Here is a 16,580-nt window from a genome sequence, read left to right on the forward strand (position 1 = left end):
CTGATCCCTGTTTGGTTTAATATGGGCAGGATATGTAACACACATACAGCTACAAACACTTACTTTTAGCCATGGGAAGTACTCCATTTACTTTACTTTTATTGTTTTGTTTTAATTTAGACTATTTGCTGGAATAATGTGCAGCTTTGTTGATTTCTTGGCTTTATTAACCCTCAACGGAGCCTCAGTTCTGATGCGGTCAGGAGGTTTACTTTGTTCTACTCATTCACGTCAATTCATTCAGTGCGATTCTGAGGAAGGTCGCTGAACTGAAACGTCAATTTAACAATTTTTCAAATGCGGCAGTGTAAAGGCACTTACTTAAGACATCATTTCACATAGCTGTTGTATAGTTTGGTTTTTGAGTATAGCTTAAAAATGAAAGATAGTTAGCACTAGGCTATTGGGCTGTATAACATCACGCCAATACTGTCGTTTAGATTGTTGTTAATGGCTAAATGGAAAGTAATGTAACACCTAATATATCTAATTACTTTTCCAGTTGAGTTATTAGAAAAGTACCGTGAATACTTTTTAAATTGCGAGATAAGTCATGAGTAACCCATTACATTTACTGAGTAAGTTGCCCAACACTTGTTATCTCTGACAAGATGTTGGCTAAGCTCCCTGTGTAACATTTGGTGTAGCATGCTGTTGGGAATAAATCACCAATGACAGTGCGACACCAGTGACACGGCAACAGACCAAATAGCCACCGGTGTAAAAGCAATATGAGGCATGCGGGATGTGAACATGGTGAGCGTACCAAGGAGAGAGGGAAAGGAGCGCATAGGTGGGGAAGAGACAGAGCAAGTTATTCTTAGACCTCAAAACCAGGCCACCGTTGGAATGTTAACTGCCTGCTTTCATCAAGGTAGACTGAGGTGCTGATTGGACTGAAATTAACCAGCAGACAGTGCCAGGTTGATTTAACAGTCTTCTGGCCATAGCATGCCACAAGGCTGTAATAAAACGAGACAGTCTAATCTGTTGCACAGTGTGGCATTAGCGTGGGAGGCCAACGATTACAATTAGCTATAATGAGGCAGAACAATCACTTCCTGTCATCTACTGCCCACTGTGTTGTCTGTTTATGATCCTGGTCTGCTGTCAAAAAAGATTCTACCCAGATAGTTTTTTTGTTATCCTGCACTCATGACCAGTGTGGCTGAAAAATTCAGGTCATGTTTTTTTTCTGTGACTGTGCAGCCAGACTCTAAGTTGCAACAGAGCAACATTTGACGTGAGGAGCCTAGCTGATTAAATGAAGTGTTTTATTAATATAAGGTGCAATTTGAAGCATGCCAACTGACCACATAGGCAGCAATGTGTATTTACCTACTGTTTTTTGGGGGGGTTCTATGACAAAAAGGTTCAAAGCTGAACGCTGTACATGGCACACCAATAAAATACAGTATGCCTCATGACCATTACTATCCTTTCTGCTTGCAGGCAAATGTTTTACACAAGTACGTGTGTTTACATGCTCTACCGGTATAGAATATTGGGATAAAACAACTGGCAGTGCTAATTCTAAGCCTAGTAAGCCAGGCTAAATCATCTAATTAGGCTTTTTCTCTTTTTTACCCTGACATTTTTTGCAGCAAAATTTCATCATTTGACATAATGAAAGCCTACCCAGATACAATTACAATACAACCAAAGTCATTCTATGTCGTACCACGTCTTCAAATGAATAGAGCTGACAAATTCCCAGAAGGGCAGCATGTAATCTGTAAACAAGAATGATTCCCTAGGTTTCGTTTTTCATGGATAATAAACTTTAGTGTTGCACCACCTTAAAAGCAAGAGGTGATTAGATGATGTAAGAGACCAATTTGGTCGACATTAACTGCAAAATGTTTACATAAGTATGTTCGGTTCGTTTGGAACAGTATAGGCCTTAATGTAATGAAAAGGCCCACAAAAATAAGTGCATCTTTTTTTTTTTTTTTTTTTACCCCCAACATAATGCTGTTCTTTCATAACCAAATGTTGGCCACAATTACATTACAGGTCCAAATGTGGCTTAATTCCAAAACTATAACCTGTGAGTAAAAATTACAACAGGACTATTTATAGAAATATTTGAGCAAAATCACAGGGGCTAAAGAAAATCCAAAGTCTTATGAACCACGGAAACCTGCTATTTGCTATGGGAATATTAGAGTAATATTATAATGATTATTTGCTAGGAAAATGAAAAGAAAGACCAGACTCTGTGAGTTTGACACTGAAAATTAATCCCGGTTAGTAAGACTGTTGCATTTGCCATTTAATAGACTCTTAGTATATACAGTAGGTCTAACAGGAGTTCATCATTTTTAAGCTCAATCTGTAATGGCAGGTTGGGACCCTGGTTCAAATCCTGTTCTGGTTTGTTTTGTCTTGTCTTGTTTTTTTTCTTTTTTTTTAACCTTTGAAATAAAAATTCTCAGTATGTTAGGCATGAGACAGTTAAACATAACATTCGGTTTCTAAAATCTGTTTGCTATGCCATAGTAAAATAAATGTGTTTTGAGTTAAGAAACATCGAGAACACTCATTTCTAGAACACACGAGAACACACCACCGATCTATAATCGAACGTTATAGATCAGTGGAACACAACCAAACTTTAGATGATGAAATACAATCAGGGTGGTGCCTTTTAATCTAAGGTTATGACGCGTGGCTTATAACCTCATTCACAAATCCACCTAAATCTCTTTCAACATGGGTGTGTATTTTGATAAAATGGGGCTTAGGTGGCTGGTGCGCACTAACCGATAGGATCTGGTCGCCTCGCCGCAGCTCTCCGCTCAGGTCAGCCGGCCCTCCTGCCAGGATGAAGGAGACGAAGATTCCCTCGCCGTCCTCGCCGCCCACGATGTTGAAGCCCAGGCCCGTGGAGCCTTTGTGGAGCACGACCTTCCTGGGTTCCCTGTACAGACAGGTCAGATAGTACATCAGCTCAGGGGAGTCGGAAGGTCTCAGCATCTTCGGGGGTGGAGGAGGGTGGACGGAGAGGTGGACAACACTCGCAAACTGCACCGACACAAGCCTGTGTGTTGCTCGGCTCAGGCAACGGAGCAGAAAGATTGCTGGAGCTCCACTAGGGGATTGGTGCTCTACTTAGGATCACTTGTCCCCAATTCTGATGGAAGAGGAACCTCGTCACACACTCGTACATGCTTGCTTTGTCTCTCTCTCTCTCTTTCTCTCTCTCTGTTTTTCTCTCTTACACACACACACACACACACACACACACTCAGATACATGCAAAGGCAGGGGATATGTTGCATGCATGCACACATATATTTAAGAACACCAACTCCCACTAGGTTGTAGTGGTTGCTGTTCATTTCAAGCAGGGGTTCGCAAACGTGTTACAGACCCCCAAACTGATGCACATTTGGTCACATTTGATAGGATTTTGTGCCAGGAATCCATTTGTGGAGATTTTTCTTGTTTAATATTGAATTGTGGAAGTGTCTACACTGTGGGCAACAGTATGCGGGAAGATAACCGTGGGGAAAAGTGAATAGTCATTCTTATACATTCTTAAAAAGTGATAATGTCTCTGGAGCCCCCTCAGTGAACCCTGAGGGTCCCTGGACCCAATTATAAGAACTTCTGATTTAAAGCACTGCCTCACCACAACATGTTTCAGTAATCCTGTTCAATGCATCACAGCAAGAAAATTTTACCGTTCCCAAGGAGAACCGATCGCACGAGTAATCTCATCATGAACGTCATCTTCTATCTTTGGAAACATACTGCCATCTGCTGATAAATGCATCAACTACAGGTGCATGGTGAAGCATGGCCCGATCATCAGTCACTGCAAGCCATTTTCCTCGAGGCTTTTTTGAGCAAAGCTGTTGAAAATTGACTTAATTTCTGCCTGTGCCCTGGAGGTTCTAATTATGTGCTCTCCATAGGCGGCCAATTGTTTTTAGCCTGTGCTTTTTTAAGTAAAGCACAGACTAGGGACTTCGGCACAGAACTGCAAAACTACATGTACGTTCTAAGAAAATCAACCCAGATGTTGTCAACATTTCACAAAGTCGGCCTCCTACAGAATTCTCTGTCAAAGGAAAAGACACTAATCTCTACTACATTAGCCAAGATTGTGTAGGTATATTTTAGAGGGAACTATTACTTAATTTGATATTAGTGAAGTCACCCTCTCTATAAATTTCAGCTTTAAATTTAGCAGAGTAAAATCAGCTTCCCACAAGAGGCAGTTTGTATATTTGCATAAATTAAGGCATGTATAGCAAAATAGTGATCACACGGATTCCATCTCAGCACTGCCATTATCAAGCACACTTGAAACCCTGCAAGTTTAATGACTTAAAAACATCTTTTGATTACGCACCAACGTGATTTAGATGCCCTACAGACTGAATTGACATTTTGTCAGAGTTATAAATAGATATCGGAGGAGTTTGTAGAAAGCTGCTTTGGGGCAGCTGAAGAACGCATTCATGCAAAAGGCACAAGAGACTCAATATGGAGAGAATTTTCTCCCTCATTTGTACAACATACATAGCGTACCGTCTGTGAGCAAAATTGATCATAACCCAAGATAGATTATCATTGGAAAATACACTTTCCCCCCCCAGTGGAATACTGCGGCTGTGTTTGTAAGTATGCTTATTCTCATATTATGGTCCACACTGGAAATTGAAGCAGCACTCTGTGGTAGATGCATAATTGATTGTAGAACTCATTCGCTGGATATTAAAAACTAATAAGCTGTGACTAATAACGTACAAAAAAATGAAGCGTTTGAAGAGCGTAAAGTTCATTAACTGTGTTCAGTTCCAGCTGCACCTAGCTCCACGAGTCTTGGCAGTCAGGGAAAGAACACAGAAGACAAAACAAGAAAACCTGAAACAATCATCTACTCAACAACCGTCCATCTATAGGTATGCCTTCTGTATATAATATGTAACCCTATGGATGAGAGTTAAGATAAGGGTAAACTCGACAGTGAGGGAGGATGTGATCAAAGTCTATGGATGGAGCTGTAGATCCGGTGACTCACTGAAAGATGCCACAGCTGATCCTGACATGGAAAGATGATGTCATCGTCTTTGAAAATGGCCACAGAGCATGCTGCATCGCTCGGCTCGTGTTGGGGAAAAAGGAAACTGAGTGCTTGTGTTTAAAAAATGGGATTTCCTGATGAATAAACAGTACAACACAAAAGTGTTTTGTTGACTGGTGTTTTTTGTTTATTTATGTAGTTTATGACCTTTAGCGCCTTTGGTGATCCATGGTGTGTCATTGCTGAACCTAACAATGATTTTTATGTGCAAATGTCACCGAGGCTCACTGCACTTACGGTAGGGGGTTTAACAGAAAAACACTTGTGCAAGTAATGAGAAAACTGTTAATAATGGAAACAACCTTTTCAACAATCACCATGTCTAATTGATATTTAAAATTGAAAATTAAACTCTGTGGTGTGATCTTGTCCCAGTAGTAGTGCCACACTTCTGGAGACGCTGACAGCTAGTGGTTGAGGATTTATAGGTCATCATAATTTACCTACCACTGTTTAGACATGTTGGCTTTCTGGTGAACCTTCCTAACTTTTCTACTTGGAGACTCGCAGTATGTTACCCGCATGAATTAAAATAGATTAAGAATTATAGGTGGTGCTTTTTTTTTTATTTTTTATTTTTTTACAGAAGCTCCTTTTGAATAGATAAAGCCAACATCCATTGTTCATCAGTATCCAGTTCCTTATATTTTTTAAGCCAAAGCAGTATAGAAAGCACAAAAATGAACAAACTACACACATAGAAATGTAAGAAAAAAAAGAAGAAACAATAGCTCTGTGTTCCCTATATATACAAAACAAGCTGTAGTAGCTGAAGGGGGAGGAATGTCCTTATACGGGAAAAAAAAAAAAATCATACAAAACTCATAGCCACTGTGCTTATTTATCCTGTAAGTGGAAAAAAACCTCTTTCAACAAAATGTTGTTCTCTAGCAAAGGCAGATATGGGTTAAATGTGGAAAGGACTGGAATCAAACTACACATTTTACATACCAGAAATCAAAAAAGGATAACTGTAATTGGGAAAAATTAAAATGAAGTCCTAATAATCAGCTTACATATACTAATAGATTAATGTTTTATATGGGGAAACCACTGCAGTTAATGAGGGTTGGATGACGCTCGGATCATTCACTAAACCCCTCTGGAAGAGGCTGGAGTGGCTCTAAAAAGTGTCTGGGCAGGTGAGGTGAGGCTTGACAGAAAAGACCACCTGTGCAAAGTGAATTTAATCCATGGCCACCAACAGTATTCTTGAATCCCAGCACTGGAGCACTAAACGCACACAGCCTCAGGCCATCCGGACTCCCTGTCATCTAGGCTTTGAGGAATCCTTTCACTCAAAGCTGTGCTGAAACCACGGCCGATCGATATCTGAAGCACAGTTCGACATTTCCATTTGTCTGTGTTCTCTCTGGCTCTTGACAGGCCTGACTAACGGGGCCGTGCCGGTGTCACAAGATGCACGGTGCGGTATTAAGATGCACATCACACGCTGCAAAGACAAATATCTCCACAGGAGGGAGAACTGGCTGCCCCTTTCACTGCTGCTTGGTTTTGTTTGGTTATCAGCAGCAAGGCCAACGGATTTCATAGTTGGAAGTGCAGGCCAACAAGCCATCAGTTGCGGGGTTACAGCTACTATTTCCTGGTGTGTGATTTTTTATGGAACGCAGAACTAGGAAAAGTGATAGAGGGACATTTTGAAAGTTGAGGTATTTTAGTTTATAATTCAACACAGCAGCCTATTAATAAAAGCTTGGTCCCTCTAGTGTTAAAACCTTTTTCAGGCCAACATCTAACAGACTGAATATTGATGCCAAAGGTTTCAAACAGAGGTATAACAATACCAAACAGATCTTTCATATCGGTTGAATACACCCTAATTAAGATCTCAAAAACTTGCATAATTCCCTGCTAAACATAACTTCCTGTCTATAGTAAGGAGTTAGTTCATCAACAACGTAATGCCAGCTAAAAAGACATCACAGCTTGCCTCTGTCGAGATGTGCATACTGCTGGCAAAGGATAATGTTGTTTGGTTACTAAATACGCTCCTTACAATATGCTGAACTCGACATCCACAGCAGCACTGATTAATAATAAACCACTTTTATGGCCAAAATATGTAAAATATGTTTGATTTTACCAGCTTATTAGTGCTTTCCAGTGTAAAAATCTTTCTGCTGCAAGTTGATATTTGCATGAAAGTAGTGAGAGCAACTTTGCACATAAAATATTCTATGGCTGTATAATGATGTAAATACACAGTATGTAAGCAAACGCAGCTTGTGTTTAACATTTGATGAGAGCTAATTAGAGTGAGATCAAACTACGACGGCACATCAGCCCTTCGCATCATGTGACGCTCCAAAATATTGTGCTCAAATATTCATCAAATCCTATCTGTTAAAAGTATTGATAAAAGAAAATAAGCATAGTGATAGATAATTAAACTGCTATTTCTGAGACAGGGGATTAGCGGCACGGTAAAATTCTACTATCAAAACGAGATTTCTTAAAAGGTGCTCGCTCCTCTAATTTAACACCACACTTCACTTCTAGGCCGTGCCAACAGGGGAGCTGAGCTGGTGCATGACTCGGTAAGCAATCTTGGAGTTGTCAATACAGGCGCCTCATTTGATGACTCTTTAGTGCACCTCAGTTTGCCTGCGGTCCCAGAGCTGTGATTCACCGCGTATTGGGTCGGTCATTGGAGATGATGCGCTTATAACTCATTTGAATTCTCATTTCACTTGAGCTGGAATGAACCAATGAAAGAAGTGAGCTTCTCAAGTACGAGTAATGAAACAAGGAAAATTAATAGTGGGCCCAATCAAAGTGACTCAATTAAAAAAAAAAAAAAAAAAGACAAAAAAAAAAAAAAGAGAGAGAAAGGGAAAAATTAAAAGCAATGTTCTGTTTGAGAGATAAAGGATAGATTGGGATGTGGCAGGCAGAAACAGGCCCCACACACACTCACACAGTCACGTAACCCCCAGCTATCAAGCCAGAATACATATTGTTGAGCATAACTTCATTCTAAGTCAATACACTGTTTGCTTTCATTGAGTACACATCTATAACAGAGAGGAGTGATATATGCTTAGGGTCAGGCATTGCCGGTTAGTGTTTACCGAGGTCAGAGCGGGGTCAGTGGTGAAGTCATAGGGTTAGTTAGAGTGTTTTACCACAACAAACAAGGTCACATGTCATCTTGGCAGCAAGCACCAACCTTCAAGATGTCACATTTATGACTGAACCTATCCATGTCAATGCTCCTTACATGCACATACTGTCATTTCTTTCATGTACATTACCTTACTTTAACACGATGCTAAGCGCCAAACTAATTTTAAAACTACTTCTGTAAGTAAACCAAATGTAATATTGCTAAATTTGCTTCAGCAACTTTCCAAATCTTACATGCCCCACCTTCTTCTAACATACTTTTCTTCTGCGGCAGGAGGGACTGACCTCCCCCGTGTACAGTGTGAGGCAAAACTTCGATAAAACCCACAATGTGTCGGCGCCAGATAAGGCTAGGACGGCTCCTGCTAAATCAGAGCCCTGCGGAGAGAGAGAGGGGAAAGTGGAGGGAAGAGAAGGCATGCTGACTTAAGAAAGCGAGACCGAGACTTTGGAAAAGGGGGTGAGGATGGGTTTCTGGTCGGGGGATTGACGGAGTGAGCAAGCGAGTGAGTGTATGAGGGGAAACCAAGATGGTCAAAAAGGGAGTGTATGGTATCATGCCATGCCGTGTATATGGTCGGAGGGTGGGGAGGGGCGGCAGGGGGGATGTCGGTGGTGGTGGTGGTGGTGGTGGAAAGTACCTGGTGACGTCCGAGTCAGGGAACAGGCCTAAGTGATAGTTTGGGAGGGGGGCGGAGTGGAGGAGGCTTTTGTCGCACTCCACTGGGGAATAGTGTCTGGGGGAGGGTGCTTTGTCACATAGTTTGTTCACAGTGCTGTAAACTGGTTCGGGAGGCCTACAGGGGGGTGAGAGACAAGAGCAGAAAGGTTAGTGCCCAGAGAAGGGGACGGGGACAAGGGGAAGGAGGGATAGGAAAGACGATAGAGGCACAGAGTGAAAAGACAGGAAGAATGAAAGAATGAGAGGTAGAAGGACAAGCAGCTCCATACACTACACACAGGCCCACGCGGGTATTTGTGGGGTACAGCACAAAAAAAAAAAAGGTGTAAAAACTGAAACGCCGTACACCACGACAAACAAGAGACACTTGCCCTGCCTAAGGTCCTGTCATCATCGAAACGCTATGTTTAACCATTTCTGTGCACTGTTCTGGTCGCTGCAACTCATCGGTGCATTAATAGAAAATATTTCTCTATCAACATACTTATCACACGACACACGACACATGGCCAGTTCTGATATCTTAAAGCATGAAAGAGCTGGAACAGTTTCAAGAAAATCAGGCTTTTCCTCATTAATATGTAAATGTATGCAGCAAGGTGTGCCAAAATCTAATCAGATCATCTACACTATAGAGGAGGCCTCAGGTGGAAGTATAAAGTCTCAACATAGTGTGCCGTCTAGCAGAAACATTTAAGACACGTTGTTTACATCTGAGTCACGGACACTCTTCATTTTCTACAGCAGCGATGAAAAGTATCCACCCCGTCTGATTTTTTTGCACATAAAACTACAGAAGGTGCCCTGACAGTGAACGCTCTCTTCACTAATTTTATTATGCAAGTCAATGGAAAAAAGTGAATAGTGCCCTCTCTGGAGTTTTATATACGGCGATGGACAGATATTTTTTCCCCTTTGTAGCAACAATATCTGGGTTCAAATGCCACCCACAAACGAGACAGCTATTCCACATTGCACTCAGCAGAAAACATCATAAAATCCTTTCAAGTTGCATTGAAGGGGCCTGGTGTGAGACTTAGTTACTGTTACCTGAAGAATAAAAAATAAGGGCATAAATCATGTTATCAAAGGTTTGAGAAGTCAAAGTTTGATACTCTAATGAGACTATATATACAAAAAATATGGCTGAATACTTATGCAAATTAGATTTTTCTGTCTGGTATTAGAGTAACAGTATGTAATAAAAAACATCTTGTATTCACACTCCACTTGAAAGGAAAATATCTTTTTACATAGATTTAGATCCAAGTGACATAAGCACATACACACGTCTGTCAGTGAGCTACGGCTGGGCGGTACGGCTGAAATCAATATCACAATTAGGATTTTTTTCAATACTAATATGTATCCTAATGCCTCATGTATGCAAAATCACATACTAAATAATCATTTTCATTGTTCATCCTATTAATCTGGATGGTAATAATAGCTGTGATGTCAAACAAAAGTTTTCAAATAACAACATTTCATTCCTAATTCTCTCATAGTTCTTCAATAAAATTTTGCTCCTTGTCATCAGTTTAGACATGAGACTTGTGTGTCACGGTATCCTATCATCACAATATGATTCAGCTGAAATGAGCACCCAGCCTTCCTGTAACCTAATGCACCTAATGCTTTTTACTGTTCTTTATTCCCCACTTACGGCTGCCTCTCCGACGTGTATGGTAGAGAGAACAGAGTAAACTAGAGAGTGAGGGTGAGCGAGTGTGACAGTCGAGACAGACAGGTGGAGAGGAAAAGACAGCGTTATAATGCAGAGTGAGGGGCACATAGGGAGAGGGGGATGAATATTGCAAGGAGGGGGAATGCATTAGCCTTTAATTTTTCTAACAAGCACAAAGAAATGTATGCTTTTAGCTTTCGTTATGGGCAAGATGTGTACACTGGTTCAGTACCAATTCGTAAGTGTGCACAGAATTAAAAATGGAGAATTAAAACAAGAAGATAAAATTCTCACTACCGGCCAACTTCAGCCAAAAAAACACATATGACCGAGGCATAATCCACTTTTGATATTATCAGCATGGATTATAAGTCTTTAGTAGCACAAGAATTTGCTATGTAATGCTGAATAGGCGATACAGGGCCTAATTGTGAATAAAATGTGTGTAAATGGATATACAGAGTTGTTTTTCATTGATGGCTTAAGCGTGCAAAGCAAAACGAAAAGAGGCTGGCGCACATCAGGGTGTGGTCTTGTGAGTTTTAATTCACATGATGCCTTGCGATGAGAATTGTGCGACACGGGCGGATGAGCATGCGAGAGCGTACAGTGTGTGTCCGACCATGCACAGTACATGTCTGAGCCATGCAAAATGTCTCACCTCAACTGGAAGTGCTGGGAATCAAACCTGTGACCATCCCCGTCATCTAACGAGGGATTTCTGATTGGAGGTAGACGGAAAAAGTTCACTTTCCATCAGATTATTAGCGCTTTATCACATAAATTCATCAAGGACAATCTTATACTGTGTTACTGTGATTTAATTTTGCTGCTTTTTTTTTTTTTTTTAAAGCAAAATTGAACTCAGGTAGAGTGTTGGGTTGCATAGTTACCTAGGCGTTACATGAGTTACTGCATGAACAAACACCAACGCAGTCCTGGTACCTACTTTTTCGAGGAAAATAAACAGCTCTTTTCTTGCTATTTTTTCTATTTGATTTGGAAAATAGATCTGGCAGGTAGCATTGGCAGGAAACTTCGTCATAGTAATCTTGCATCTGGAAGAAACAACCTGATAGTAATTTCACTTGAAATTATACACACACGGGAACAGGGATTTGTTGTGTTTTAATATTGGCATAATCTACTTTGTTCATGTTCATTTATGTGCTAAAAGTGTTATTTTGGGAGCTGTTTTGCTGCATTATGAAAGTGAATGGGGGGACACAAATACAGTATTGTGGATTAGCAGCCCAGGGGAGCATGGCGCAACTAATGAGGATATTTCACCACCATGTAGACTCATAATACCCAAGTAACTGTACAACCCAACACTCTACCAGAGTTCAATTATGCTTTAATATAAATATATACACACATTCATGCATTAATGAAACTGAAAAGAGAGACAGAGTCGTTTTCTCAGACAGCATGCTACAGAAAACACAATGCTACACTGAGGAGAAAGGAAACTGAAAACAGACAGAGCCACATCCTCAAAAACACTGACCCAACAAGCCTGTGTCAGGGATTTACTTCTTCAGCAGCCTCATCACCAAACATGAAGTCACAGTCTATTAGTTCATATATGCCTGGATGGAAAGGCAATGCTAATCTGCTGCAAATTTTTCTCGTTGGCTAAACATTCAGTGAAGGCTGAATGTGTGCATGTCCGCTGCTCTGAGTATGAACTGATGTGAATTCAGCTGTGTTAACTGGAGCATGCAGTACAGTATGTGGGTTTGCAGAAGAGTAATTTATGCATAATGTATGTGTTTGTGATGCCGAGTCGGTGTGTTTGCGTGTGTGTGTGCTGTGTTGGATGTGAGCCTGTGAGCAATACAATTGCAGATGAAATTAAAGTAGATAGATACACACTAGCTCATTTGTACACGCAGTGTGGCATGGACTACACTCGTGATGTCACCGCTTGGCCTGCCCTGAGCGTACTGCAGCGCAACGACAAGCCCAGCACTCCCTCTCTCCCATCCTCCCCCCATTCCTGCCTTCTCTCTGACGGCCTGTTGTGCGTCTGTGTCCTGTTCAAACGTGGACACATTTTCAGCGTGCACGGAAAGGACCACGGGCTTAGAGGTTTCTGGGATCACTACAAAATAACAGCAACACTGTATCATATGCCACAGTCCTCACACGGCAGCTCAGATGAGTGTTTGTGTTTTTTAAGGTGTCTTTGATTATTCTAAATCAAAACACTGGATATTCTGGAACTGACCGACCGAAGATTTTTCCCAAAACACTACAACACACTTTGTTGCTTAGTTCACCACACATGTGAGCAACAAGATGCTGCAGAATGAAATGGCATTTACCATCTCAGGATTTGGCCCATTTCTACCACGTTACACTTCATGGCAGTGATGTAGTGGTAAATAAAACAGTGGTAACTCCTGAACCACCTTTAATGCAAGTCTTCTATTAGAGAATCAAATTCTGATCTTAGTCATAATCGTGCCTCTGCTCACTATCCTCACTTATCTTTAACTTATTTGCTGTATTTAATTCTCTTTTAACCTTGTTTTACATTCTATGTATCTTGTTCTATGCATTGCTCTGTGCAATGTTATCTATCTACATTCTAGTTTTACTCTATAGTGCTGTGTGTATGAATTTCTTAGATTTTCTTGTATCAGTTTACTATCAGTAAAGCTATGCTGGTGATGATGCACTTTGAATAAATTTCGACTCGACTACTCCTCCTCGACTTTGGGGTTTGTGTTGAGCTGCAGTTGTGATCCAGTGGTTAGGAGGTCAGCAGCTGGCTTGATTTCTCTTGCTGAATCATTCATACTGCACCTAGCTGAGCTGCGACAGGCAGTCAGTCCAGATCAGACCAAAACGCAGTGACCTGGGAAGAAACTATAGGTACCATTTAGAGTTTGGGTGGAAACTGACAGTCCAGCTGGACTGTAGGAGGGTTACACCTTCACCCTTTTCTTTAATTCATTAGCCTTTAAGTTAGAATTTCTTGGAGCTTAAGAATTTAATGCCATGCACCTCTCAAGAGCAGCTTCTAGTTATAGGTAATTTTAATGAAAAAAGGACAAGACATAACACAGCGGTGCTTCAAAGGAGAATATCAAAGATGATGTGAGCAATTATGTTGAGTTCACCAGAATTAGCCTGAATTTACCTCTCTGAAAGAGGGATGTATGTGTTTGTACAGTTATGTATTACTGCACAAATACATATGATGCTCTGTGATGCTTAATGTTTTGGCTCCTCATGCAACAAAACTTGTGACATAACGTTAAAGGGTAGATTGTATCATTGGAGAGTATTCTTATCCATATCATAACTCGCTATCTTAATTAGATTCGTTTCCAGCCTTTTTGCAGTGTATCTCTGCTTGAAGTTGGCTCTTACTCACTCTGAGGCAATAAACACGGTGTAGATTCGATAGATGAGAACAAGTAAGCCACTGCAAGCAAGACTTCAATCATCTACTCCTTGAAAAATGAAGAATTAATTTCCCCAAGGCTCTTCATTTAGTTTAATGGAAAAAAAAAATAATTCAGAGTTTTGGAGCTTTCTATACAGGTGATGGGTTACTGAGCAAAATGCAATGGAAGCCAAATGGTGCTGAGCCATGTTATGACTTGCTAGGGTGTCCAGTGTCTTTGGTTTAAGTGCAGTGACAAGGACATTGTGAACAAGAGTGATATGCACTACTGGTACACTTCAGGTCGGCATGTTAATCTGAAAGGATATTAGGGACGCACCTTGGTCAAGAGCAAATGGTAAACCTCTTAGCTTTAAAGAGAATGGACGACTAATCCTTCACTCAACAAAGCTTAACACAAGGGTCCATCCTTTGGTTATCCTTTGAAATAAGCTTTTGTTATCACACCGCCGCAATATTTCACCACCACCGAGCCTTTGTTTTTCAAGTGTTACACAATAATTGTTACGGCGTGCGACAATAGCCTAATTTCACTGAGACGTGTTTGTGTTACTGTGATGAGTTATGGAATCAGATACTGTTATGAATTCAGTTGCATTGTAATAACCAGCACCTCTCCCTCTGTTGTGCTGCCTAAAAATCCACCCTTGTCTGTCATATATCAAACGCCATGACATATAGCCAATAAGCAGGCCAGCTGAGACTCTGGAATTGAACCATGTCTCTGACAGGGTGAACATCCACCTGCTGCAAATGTTTGATGAGCGCGAGTACAAAAGATTTACTGTGAGAAGTGACATGTTGTGTGTCAACGACTCTGTTTGACTTCATGAGAAACTTGGTCCGTGCCCGCGCCTCGACACCCCTCGTCCAAGCCCTGTGGCAGCTTGCAATGGGATTATGTAGTGTGGCGGCTAAGCTGTCAGCGAAGAGTGACTGAAAGTCAGTGAGCCCAACAGAAAGACAAATGTATAGGCAAGGGGAGAAAAACAGAGCTAATACATCAGCTAAAACGTATTCCTGTCAGGTTCGGTGGCCACTCGAAAAACTCAGCTGACCCTGGACAGAAAAACAAAAAATTCCCAGGATGGAAACATCAGTGTTTGTCACTTATGATTAAATACCCCTGAAAGAGGTTGGATAGGAGACATACAGTAGCCATCTACTATAAAATGCCTTTTCTGTGATGGAGCTACACCTCTGTCGATAATTTACATTTGGAATACATTATCAAAGCCGACTGCAAGCTTATACTCCTCTACTAGACATCAAAACACTATGAGCCGTGGCTTGTTTGGACATAACTATACATTTGCTTAATGCTTTGGAGGATGTGATGAATCAAAATGGCAAACATGAAACCAAGATACTGTCCAATGGAAAAAAAAAGGAAATTATAAAAGAAAGACGTTTAACAACTGACACAACACAACAGAAATACTACAGCAAAACAGTGGTTTTCAAATTGTTGTTCCTGGGGTCCCACTTTCCCACCCCTATTTGTTGCTGGAAAGGTAAGCATAATAAAATGATGGCTAATTATGATGTTTCTCCAAGAATCAATTAGGGGACCCATCTTAACCATGCTGCAAACCCCGGTTGAGTCCTGACTCCAACTTTGAAAAGCACTGCAGGGAAGACTGGACACTTGGTTGGGGACTGGTGGGGTTCACGCCAGACGAAAATGGGACCTTTTCAAATTGCATCATAACTCCCAATGGGATTTTGATTGCTTTTTGAACCGCCACACAAACACGGACAACTCGAGAGGAAGGGGAGATACGGGAGGAGGGGGGTGGACACACAGCATCTACCTGGTTCTAGTAGTCTGGTAGGAAGGGAAGTAATTACCGTAAGAAGGAAAAACCATCCAACCTGTTTATATCCTCTTCCCCCAGTAAGTGCTTAGGGAGGGGGGAATAACTCCCAGGGGAGATGGGGGGAAGACCAGACTTGTACTCCAGAGTGCCGCTGTTGCCAGGGGAAGAGATATGATTTTCCATGGCTGGAGAGAAAGCTGAGGAGGAAGCATGTGAGAGAGAGCAGGAGTTATAAAGGGAGCAGGAGCTGCATAAACAGTATAAACAACCCAGCCAGTGCAGAAACTAATCATTGGATATGTCCGCGTTCCAGTAACATGTTGTCATGGAGCCAAATACAGTGGCTATGAAAAAACTATTCACCCTTCCCTAACATTTTGCATATTTTGTTGCACCACATTTGGGATTTTTCGCCTGTGCAACGTACTTTTTTCTATCAAAGCGGAGTGGAAATTCAAGACATTTGTATCAAAGTGTGCAATTCCAATAACAGCAAAATATATTTAGCCTTACACGGACATTTGATCCAGTTCCTGCGGTTTCAAAGACAAAAATCAACTATCATCATTTGATTCCTGTGAACATATGTTTATTTTTTTTTTCTCTGAGTGAAAACCCCCACAGAAAAGAGCATCCTCTACATATCATATTGTGCTCCAGCACCGTTAAGCAGATAACTGAGTTATGTATTTATGGAACCTGGTATGAGACTTCCTGGCAAG

General features: G+C 41.1%; 1 protein-coding gene across 18 annotated transcripts in view; it reads right to left on the reverse strand.

Moving 5' to 3' along the window:
- The window catches only part of dlg2 (discs, large homolog 2 (Drosophila)), a 222,527-nt gene that overhangs the window by 21,564 nt on the left and 184,383 nt on the right, over positions 1-16,580 (reverse strand). For 14 of the 18 annotated variants that reach the window (XM_030069235.1, XM_030069238.1, XM_030069245.1 and 11 more), the window contains 2 exons: positions 15,890-16,055; positions 2,767-2,923 (listed from right to left, as the gene is read on the reverse strand). In XM_030069235.1, coding sequence (XP_029925095.1) covers positions 2,767-2,923; positions 15,890-16,055 — 323 coding nt within the window. The remainder of the gene's footprint in view (positions 1-2,766; positions 2,924-15,889; positions 16,056-16,580) is intronic. The other 4 variants (XM_030069246.1, XM_030069240.1, XM_030069236.1 and 1 more) reach the window with 1 other exon arrangement.

The sequence above is a fragment of the Myripristis murdjan genome, chromosome 14 (assembly GCF_902150065.1).
Source record: "Myripristis murdjan chromosome 14, fMyrMur1.1, whole genome shotgun sequence".
Taxonomy (NCBI): Eukaryota; Metazoa; Chordata; class Actinopteri; order Holocentriformes; family Holocentridae; genus Myripristis; species Myripristis murdjan.